Source organism: Gallinula chloropus (genome assembly GCF_964237585.1).
Source record: "Gallinula chloropus genome assembly, chromosome: 1".
NCBI classification, from domain to species: Eukaryota; Metazoa; Chordata; class Aves; order Gruiformes; family Rallidae; genus Gallinula; species Gallinula chloropus.
Window position 1 is genome coordinate 36,346,498 of NC_140085.1, and position 10,829 is coordinate 36,357,326.

The 10,829-nt window shown below is 46.9% G+C and overlaps 1 protein-coding gene across 1 annotated transcript in view; it reads right to left on the reverse strand.

The window, feature by feature from the left end:
- PDZRN4 (PDZ domain containing ring finger 4) overlaps positions 1 to 8,964 on the reverse strand; it is a gene marked incomplete at both ends in the record, with an annotated part of 251,069 nt that extends 242,105 nt beyond the window's left edge. Inside the window, 3 exons of the mRNA XM_084278459.1 lie at positions 1,512 to 1,616; positions 5,672 to 5,758; positions 8,278 to 8,964. Coding sequence (XP_084134585.1) covers positions 1,512 to 1,616; positions 5,672 to 5,758; positions 8,278 to 8,964 — 879 coding nt within the window. The remainder of the gene's footprint in view (positions 1 to 1,511; positions 1,617 to 5,671; positions 5,759 to 8,277) is intronic.
- Positions 8,965 to 10,829: the final 1,865 nt, after the last annotated feature.

Sequence of the window (10,829 nt, forward strand, 5' to 3'; positions counted from 1 at the left end):
AGCTACGCATGGCTAGAAACACCCTGGGCATCATACTGCCAAACAACTGACTGAGCCTATTAAAGGCTCCTCGAACAACATCAGCTCCTTCTGTTCTTGATTACTGAAAAATGGTTTCACAAAACATCACCCATTAGATCAGATCACCAAATGAGTGAAAAGCAACCAATAATAGGTCCCACTTCCTACCAGCTTCTCACTGAAGCTCGTATTCTGTGCATCTGACAACATTTTTGAACAGTTATACCACCCAACTTAACTTTCTCACAGGAGAAACTTCCATATTGTTCTTTCACAGCAGCAGTGCTGGCAGGACATCCTGGTGTGACAAGACATTGATAGCTATGTATGGACAAGGGAAAATTCAACTTCTTGCTACATCTAACATGGAGGAATAATTACTTGTAAAAAAAAAAAAAAAAAGAATGAGAAAGCTTTTCCTGTATCTTGGGGAGACGAGAGTTGCAAGTTCAGTTCTGCTCCACCTGTTTTGTTTCTACCAGAGATGCATGTATCTGGCATCAAGAGCATGAAAATATAATAATTTCTTCTCACACACCACTCTTGGCTCCCAACAGAAGCCAGCAGCAGCACTCTTCATTCATCTCCCAATCCACTCGGTCTGTGTGTCTTTGTCCAAAACCCCATCCAACCGGCAAGCTCATACCATATTCTAAGCCTCCCTGAACCCAAGGCTGGAGTGACTCATCCTACCCAAACCTAGAAGCCACTGCAACATGCTGTCCTTGAGAGACCTGTATTAGAGCTGTGATGTGAAAGAATGTTTCGACAGCACTATAAGGATTCTACTCCCATGACTACCTGAAACTGTTCCCTTGACACTTCTTAGAGACCTACCTATGGTCAAAGATGAAGGCTAGGCAGCAACCCGAGTTAGTGATTTTTATTTTTCTTAAATCATATTTTTTAAATGGGGAAAAAAACCCTGCATACAACACAGGAACAGACTTCAAAACTTCCCCGTTAGCCTGTTATGAGAGTGGGAAAGAGCTAGACTGGTCCTGGTGAGAGCAAAAGATTACTGATTTCTGATCATACAGGAAAAAGCATCATCTCTCATTGCTTAAGAAGTTTCACAGCACTGCTTAACAGCACAGCTGCTCTGCAGTGTCCCCAAGTCACAACCATCACACCCCTTACACAGGACAAAACCTATTTCACCAAACCTGTGAATTTCTGTAGAGCCTTTTTTCTCAAGTTCATGAAAAGAAATGCAACATCCCTCTCTTGCTTGCTCCTTCAGTGACTATACCTTTCCCACACTCAAATCAGCTTCATCCTGAGACCAATACATTTACTAGTTGTTGGAAAAATTCGTCAAGCATCTTGACATCTGAGAAATGTTCGAGCAGCTCAGCACAAAAGAATCATGTTTAGACACAGCAAAAAAAGGAAAATTACAACTTACTTAGTGTAAAAAACCATCAAATCCTTGATTAATCTGATAATATAACAGACTAATCCACTGGTGGGCTGTTTTTTATCCTTACCTCAATAATCTTGTCATGAATTTTCAGGCCATCTGCTTTGTCTGCAGGTCCTTTTTCCAAAATCTTTGACACATAAATTCCCTCGGCAGATTCCTCCTGATTGTTCTGTAGAAGGTGACAGGGAAGTTGCAACAAGGACCACGTTAGTACAAGAAATGAGGTGGTACTAAAATCATCAGCAATGAAAAATGCAAATCCACCTGAAACACGCAGCTCACTTTTCTAGCTAAGAATTGAGCTCCTTGGGATTTTGTATGTTTTTTTTAAACTCGCTTAGTGTGAACTAGTCATTAATCAAAAGGACAGAATTAATGAACTATTCCAGCATGTTTTACAAGATTAACCATCTACTTCTGGTTACCATTGCACGGGGGGGTGCATGGTAATCAGATCCCAGCTAGAACATTTACAGCAGACCTCACACTTCACAGCAGATGGTGACTGGTGCATAAATAAACACAGAGAGTATGCTGTCTTTGGCTGGGGTAGAGTTGATGTTCTTCATAGCAGCTGGTATGGGGTTCTATTTGGGATGTGTGCTGGACAAGTGCTGGTAACACAGGGATGTTTTCATCACTGCTGAGCAGGGCTTACACAGAGCCAAGGCCTGTCCTGCTCCTCAACCCACCAGCTAGGGGGCTAAGGGTGCACAAGGAGTTAGAAGGAGACACAGCTGGGACAGCTGACCCCAACTGACCAAAGGGATAGTTCATGCCTTATGACATCATGCTCGGCATATACAGCTGGGGGAAGAAGAAGGAAATGGGGGACCCTTAGAGTGATGCCGTTTGTCCCCCCAAATCACCATTACAAGTGACGGAGTCCTGCTTTCCTGGGGATCGCTGAACCCCTGCCTGCCCATGGGAAACGGGGAATTAATTCCTTTGTTTGCTTTGCTTCTGTGTGCTGTTTTTGCTTTACCTATTGAGCTGCCTTTATCCCAACCCACGAGTTTTCTCACTTTCCTGATTCTCTCCCCCACCCCGCTGGGGTGGGAATGAGCGAGCGGCTGCGTGGGGCTGAGCTGCTGTCCAGGGTTAAACCACAATGGGAAAATACTCATAAAAACAAAGGCACAAGTACTTCTCTTGGGAGGGAAAGGGCTCCTACTGTACTGCTGCTTGTAAACTTTTTTCTGCATTTGAAAATAAACCTCCAAGAAACAAAGTGACATTAGTTCACTGGCACGTAACAGTGGTAGGATTTGGTTGGAACTGGTTAGCCTGATAAATCCTACTCACATGGGAGACTGAGAACTTGCTCAACTGTGAAATCCATACAGATCAGCTGTGGACAAAAGGAGAACACACCTCCAGCTGATCACTACACACTGTAAGTGCAACTTACCTGAAAGTCACATTTAAAGCAGGTAAATTATCTATCACAGCTGGAAATATTTACCTAATGTTGTTGCACATTCTAAAATTATTTACTTAATTTCACTGCATGGTAGTTTAAAATAGATTTTTTTGAAGTAAAGTTTTGAGTCATTGATAAGGCAATAATGCCAAGCAGACACAGCCTACTTAAAATATTTTACATTATTTACATAAATACCAGCCTCAAAAGAAATAAATGAAGGAATATTTTTTCCAAATTATTTATGCTTTAGATAGCAGTTTATATGATGCCTATTTTCCTTCTGTGTTTCATGAAACCCTGACCAACAGCATGATTCGTATGTGTACAGTTCTCTAGGTCTAGGACCTATATGTTCATGGGAAAAAATGTTTTATAACTCTTTCTATTAAGAAAATTATAAAGCCATAACAGAAATGGGGCCACCATAAAACATGCTTTACAGTGTGTGGCAACTGGCCTGTAGAGACTCAAGCCAGGTAGATTTCAGGTCACAAATATTTGTCCAACACAATGTTAGCCAGACTATGATTTCACAAACCCCTTTATCTTCCTCTTTTGCCACAGAGCCTCATAGGTGGCATGTAAGAAGTGAAGGGGAAACTTAACAGTTCCAGCAATATTTTGAAATGATGAACAAACAGACCCCTACTGACTTCCTGTGTAAGCCAGAGCTGAGGCCCAGGACAAAAGTGGGGATCAAAGTATCCTTTCTCCATTAGAATAATGAATCACCTCCCAGAAACACACACTTATGTGAAATAAGCCCTCTCCTCCTTTCCTCTCTTCCTCCTTCCAGGTAGAAGGTGAACAGTGGGGAAGCTTATTATGGACGGAAATGAAACACAGCCAATGGAAAGGATGTATCGAAATTCCCCGAGTCACAAAGAGTCACCTGCTTTCCAGTGGGAAAGACCTGCACTGTACTTACAAAACACAAGTAAGATGTGGTGAAGGAACACATTCCCACCTTGGTGACTAATACAGTGACATCACTGTTCTGCTCTTCTCCTGAAAGAGCCAACACTTCACCCAAGGGCACTTTTTCCCTGAACAACCTGAATGTACAGATCGCCTTCATGAACTCTTTTTGACTTGTTACCAAACAACACTGTTTTCCAGTATTTAAGTTTTTCAGCAGCGTTTTTTTATGTTTATTTTTTGAGTCAACTCAGTCCTTCTTTCCTGTTCTATCCCTGGGGTCCAGTATGTTGAGAGAGATCTGATACTGGTATCTGGGAACTGCCAATCAAGTGTCTTTAGTGTTCATACTTATCACAATGAGAACAAAACAAAACAGAATTTCCATATTAAACTTCAAAGACTGGAAAACCCCTGAGACCCAGCTCTGTCTCTCACAGCTCCATCAACTTCTTCATCTCCAACTGCCAGTGTTATTGGAAGACCGTGATCATTTCCTTCCCTCTGGTCAGTAGCTGTCTCCACAAACAATGCTATGAACCTTCGTATATTCACCACTTACTCCCTAAGCTTCCAGAATATTCATTCAAAAAGCCTAACAGCTTGTAATATAAAAAACGTGCACTATCAGCATGTAAGCACTTCAGAGGCGCTCAGCTGCCATCTCAAGCAAGCTGAACACCACGCTCCCCTTTCCCTGCAGTTTCCCTGCAGCTGTACATAACAGAAGTCACACTGCTACCCAAACTAAAGACCGTCTGGACTTTGATACTGTTATACTCAAAATATGGATACAATCAGAGCATGTGTATTTTATCTTACAGCCACCTGTTGCCTCATCCTTCCAACAGAAAATCTAAGAAACATTTCTTGTGGATTTGACAGCACCAACATTCAATAACTGCTGGTCTTCATATTTCCCCACAGGGAACAGCAATTCTGCAGCACAGACAGTGAACTTCTTACGCTAATGAGAACAGACTCTTTGGCACCACTAAATATAGCTTTGGAGCAGATGATTGCCAAACTCATGCACAGGGTCCCATTCCCCTCCTCAATAATAGCAGGAGGTTACAGTTCTCCCACTTAACAAGAACCTGATCAGTGCATCATTACTTCCAAGCCTTTTAAATCAACTATTAATTTTCCAGTTTAACAGGTTTCTTTACCCTTCATATGTAATGACAGTCCTGATTAGTGCTTTTGGAAAGATGAAGTTAAAAAAAAAAAGCATGTTCTTATGCATATTATAGGGAGGGAATAGTGATTGTTATCCATATTCTGTGATTTTCAATGAACTTTCTAAACCTAGACTAATGAGACCAAATTGATTTAAGATAGAACATCAGTAAAAACTCCATTTCAGTTCACTAAGAAATAAAAATTGAAAGCAGGCATGTGAGACCAGTACATGTGCTTAAACTATCTGAGCTACAGAAGTAAATTTTCTTCTTTCCTTTAAATGGAAAAAAAAAAAAAGAAAAAAAAAAAAGGGAGCTGCTTCCAAAAATTCCAATGGCTTAATCCTGTAACAATGACTCTTACAAGTAGTCCCAGAGGTTTCCATTGAACTGTTTGCATGAATACATATTACTCACACGGGAACTGACTGCAGATCAACCTGAAGTTTTAAAGCAGAAACAATGGAAATGCCTTTCCTGAAAATTCTCACAAGATTATATATCTTCAAAACAATTACTTTAGTTACACCTGGTAGTACACAGTTCTTCTAACTATGGAGCGGATTCTACACCCAGTTCTTCTATCTATGGAGCTGATTCTGTACCTACTGTCACAAAAGTAACTCTTTTATTACTAACAGTGTATATAGTGTAACAGAAAGTATGGTCAAAATAACCTGGAGCAACTTTTCTTGTTACCTGATTGGGTCGTCCTCCTATAATGTTGAATCCCAAAGTATCATTTTCTCGGTGTAGCATGATCGTTAATGGTTTGGGTTCTCCTCCCTAAGAAGCAAGAAGTGAAATACTGTTAAAGAATACAGTCTCAAAAAGAAGATCTTAAGTGAAAGCACTAATGTACAACAGATTTTTAGCTGGAGAATACATAAGATAAGGCTTAAAGGAAAATTAGGCTGGAAAGATAACAAAAGACTTTGCACTGGGGAGAAAAAAAAAGGAAAAGTCACAGGCCACTGAAAAGTAACAGGTAACACCTAATTATCTTCAGTGCTGGAAATCTTCAGACATGAACAGAAAAAAATCCAAGCTTTTTGGGGAAGGAATGCTCAGCACCACCAAAAAAAAAAGTCAGAGCTACAAATGTCTGTAAGTCTCTAATACAATTACATTCCTCTGTGTGTCAACATTTCAGACATTAAACATACAAGTTAACATATGTAACATTATAATTTTCAGACCCCAAAGTCATACCAGTACACACTTCACACCTGCAGAAGAGATACACACAGAAAATGAAACCCAACTCTTCAACCCAACCTTTCGCTTCTCTCCCCAAAAGAAAGAATCCCAAACCATGTCTAAAAAAACGTGAGGGTTTTTTTTTTTCTCTAAACAAGGCTTAAAATATAAAGCAAACATCCAAACCCAGCAATGGATTGGAAATTAAAAAATGAAAAAGAGAAAGAAACCTTTTCCTTCTGTGGAGCAGGGAAACAGCTGTCTAAAAAGGAAATTATATTTGGAGGCTTTAGCATAGCAAGTTAGCCTTTTTTTACCTTGTTCATGTGTAGTAATAGGTGCAGAAGCCATATCCCCTCCACTCCCTAAAATAAATTGTATTAATCCCGCACTTAGGTGTACGTGTTTGCCAGTGTCTATAAATTAGCTGATTAATACAAATTTGACACCTAAAAAAGGTATACCTTTTCCCTAAACATTCAAAACGCTGAATTCCGTATTTTATTAACTCCGAGAGTATAGCATTTTATTACCGCGTGATACATTTGATTTTCATGAGTTACGTTTTTACTTTATTGACAGTTTTTCTTCCAAATGGCTGTTTTATTCATTACCCTGGCCTCATCCGCAAGACATCTCTGACCGGCAGTACCTACAGCAACACCTACCGGCACCGCTCAGAAATGGCAGGGAGTGCCGCCTCCGTGCCTGACCCCACACCTCCTGCCCCCGCACCTCCTACCGACTGCCCACCGAAAATCCAGATCTGTCTTTACAGCCACTGCCTTGTCCGCACACCCCACACTCCTTAACAGCTAGTTTCTCCTCCCTTCGTATGACCTTATCCCATGTGCCAGATGTACGAGCACACCTCCCAGAGCCAGCAAACTTATGGATTAGCTAACCAAAGCAAATAACAATAATAATAAAATATTAAAAAGAGATTAAAAGATTAAATATTCAAGTCTCCAAACACAAAGTTCCTCAATGCCACCAGGACCCAGGTTGCTAGCCATGCAGGTGTCCTGAGAATGATGGCCCCTTTCCCGTTTCCCATGCAGCAGTCAGATGCCTACCACACTACGTTACTTCAGGGGTGAGTCTGGCTGCTCAGACCTTCTCCAACTTGGAAAGTTGCTTCCCCAAGGGCCTGTGAAGATTTGGGTAAGAAGATTTCTTTGCACTAAAGCACTCCTTGATGCCACTGTGACCAGCAGTGCCAGAGCCTGCACTGTGATCTCCCAGCCAGGAGTTGATGCTCGAAAAAAACCCTAATCGGCTTCCTCGCAGCGAGGAAAGCCACCTCACCAGCACTCTCCAATGGTTTACTTAGCCTAACGGAAGCGAGCCATGACATCCGACCGGAGAAGACAGGGAAGCACTGCAGCGGTCTCAGCCATCAACAGTGTCAACTCTTTTACTCCATTCTACCAAAGCTGAGAGACCTTGCTGTCCTCTCACCATCGTTTCCAAACTTTACAAGAATGTTAACGCTCCTTTTTTTTTTTTTAAAGGCAACTGCTCGACCGCTCAAATAACAGTTAAAAGCCAGGTCCATGTCCCGGAGCTTCTGCCGGTCCCAGCTGGAGCAAAGTGAGCAGCAAGAGCAGCCGGGTGCCTGCGAGACGGGGCAGCCTGATGCGGACACCCTGCCCGGGGGAATCGGGACGCGTTTGCCGGCTGACAGCCCACAAGCGAAACCCTCTCCCCTCCCGCCGGTTTCTCATCCTGTCCGGCCAAGCGAGCGACGAGCCGCGCTCGGCCACCGCCGCTGCCAGGCATCGCTGGTCTCCCCACCGCCCGGGTTTTCGGCCACCGAAGGGCGCCGAAAAAGGGACCGACCAGAAGCTGGTGGTTCCATCTCCCCGTGGGCAGATGCGGCTGCCACCTCCCGAGGGATGCGGGGGGAGGGAACGGGGCTGGGTCCCGGCGAGGACTTGAAGGTGTCTGCCGCCCCCCTCGCCCCGCCGGGGACACCGCTCACACCCATCACCTCGGTCGTTCGCTCACAAGTCGGGCAGGGTGAAAGCGGGTCCGGGGAGAGCTTCGCCGGAGCGCAGCAGTCTGGGGCGTGCTGCCCCGCCGGTCCCCGCGGCCGCACTCACCTTGCTGGGCTGGCTGCCCGCCAGGTCCCGGGTGATGCTGCTGATGTGGCTCATGTACTGGCCGAACTTCGCCTGGTACCGCCGCGCCGTCAGCTGCACCTCGCTCTGCAGCGCCGAGAGCTGCGCCAGTAGCGACTTCTCCCTCCTGCTCCAGCGCAGGGCCTCCCTCTTCAGCTCGGGACCCGGCTCCGGGCCGCCGCCGCCTCCCCGCAGCGCCCGCAGGCAGCGGTGCCCGGCGCCCGCCCGCGGCCGCGGGGGCGCCCCGAGTGCGGGTGGCCGCGGCTGCCCCGCGGAGCCGCCCCCCGAGCGGCCGGGGCGGGGGGGGGCACCCCGCGGCTCCGGCTCGGCGGGGCCGGGCGGCGGCGGCCCGTAGCGGCACGCCGCGAGGTGGGCGGGCAGCTCTCGCAGCCGCACGGTGCGGCCGCAGCCCCGCGGGCTGTAGTCGCACTTGACCTCCAGCTTCTGGACGAGGCTGCGGAGCGGCAGGACGGGGCGCAGCTCGGCGGCCGCTAGCGGCTGGCAGCGCAGCGGGCAGCGCCGCCGCCGCGCCGCCCAGGGCAGCAGGCAGCCGGCACAGAAGACGTGCCCGCACGGCGTGGACAGCGGCTCCTCCAGCACCCGCCCGCACAGCTTGCACTGCAGCTCCGCCGCCACCGGCGCCGCGAAGCGCGACGGGTCGAAACCCATGGCGCGGCCGGGGACCGCGAAACTTTCGGCGCTTGCGGCCCCGGCCCGGCCCCGGCGGCGCTGGAGCCGCTCCCGGCGGGCGGGCGGGCGGCGAGGGGCGGGCGGAGGAGCGGGGCCGCGCCGGGGAAGGCGGGCGGCAGCACCGAGTCGGAGTTCCCAGCGGCTCCCCCCACACACACACCCTCCCGCATTAACTCCCTCTCTCTCCGGCGCTACCGCCCCACGCCCAGCCCCGGCACCACCTCCGCCCTCCCGGGGCATCCTCGCTACGCGGCGAGGCGAAACGCGGGGATCCCCCTCCCGCCCCAGCCTGCGCCCACCTCCCTCCCCCGTGAGGGGAACTGCCCCGCCGCCCGAGCTGTGCCCCCGGCAGGTTGGGTTGTGGTCTTGGGGACCGGGAGTTAGTTGACAGGCTGCAAAGCAGCGGGTCGCTTAGGCTCTTTTGCTGCTGCACGTACGTGCCGGTAAATAATGCGTGCCTGTGAGTGTGCCTGTTTGGTTTCTCTCTAAAAGGCTCGCTCCTCCCTTGTGCTCCTGGTTTGGGATACCCGGTAGGACACAGAAAGCCGAATTTCTTGTTGAGCTCTCTTAAGCAACAACATATGTGTAAACACTTTCCTTTTAGGAGAGGCAGAAACATAGCAAAATCTGGAAAGGCACAGTTAGGATCAATAACCAGCCTGGATTCTACCCTTTCATTGCTGCACAACCCTCAACATACACTGAAACATGAAACCCCCAACACATTCCCCACATAACTTTACTATTGAAAACACAGGGCCAGATTGCTGCCCCCCAGCCCTGTGGAAAACCTCCCAAAGGAGAGTGGGATGGAGCCCTCTGAGGGGTGGGTTCCTTCACACGTGGGTCAGACATCACTGCTTTTGGAAAAGACAGCACATTTGGCCTGTCCAGGCCAACACAGGGTGTTTTCTAGACTTGAGGACTCCTGAGGCCGAGCTAGGCTTCGTCCTCGCCAGCTCTGCAGTTCCTGCCTCAGGAAGGCCAAGAGCATCCCTCTGGGAAAGCCATGGGGGCTTTTGACACCCTTTAGCAAATGGTTCTTTTCCATTACTACGGTGGCACAATGCAGCACAGCAAATACACCTTTTTCCCAAAGCAAGAAGGAGAACTTTGCACACACCTGCCCCTAGAACTGTACTTGGGACCGCAGGTCTCAGTTACATCTACCCATCATTTGCTTAACAAAAGGTTTTCAGCAATTTTAAATAATAACAATTGGCAATGCCTCACAGAACATCTACAGACCCAAATATTACTGAGCAGCACCAGCAGCCTGCTGTTTCCGACTTGCCGCACAGAAACCCACAGTTTCAGTTCAATTACCATGGCTGTAAAATAAATAAGCAAATGAACTGCACCATCAAATAGTCTCTCAGCTGGAGAAAATGCACTGTAATGCTTTATACAACATTTCATTGCTTAACAAAATCATATTCTCTCACACACAAAAAAAAAAAAAGGAAATCAGACACCCTGAGTAACCAACTGTTATTCATACTGGGTTTTGATCATCTAGTGTATCTGTTGATTTTAAATGTTTTGCTCATAGAGTCCAAATCAGTGTCATTCTGAATATTAAATGGTTTAAAAAAAGTATTCTCCTCATCCATTGTTGAATTTAACTGCTCATTTGCCCTCATTATTTGTTAATGCCATCTCTTCTGCCCCAATGTCCTGAAGTATCTTCTTTACCTCCTTACATATGGCCCAGAATCTCAGGTCTGAACCCAGGCAGTAACATATAAGCACATAAATTAAACTGGCACATGATCTGGTAAACTGGTATTGCCTCTCTTAATCCATTGACATGATGCTTGGAATGGTTTTGGCTGTGGGCAGCC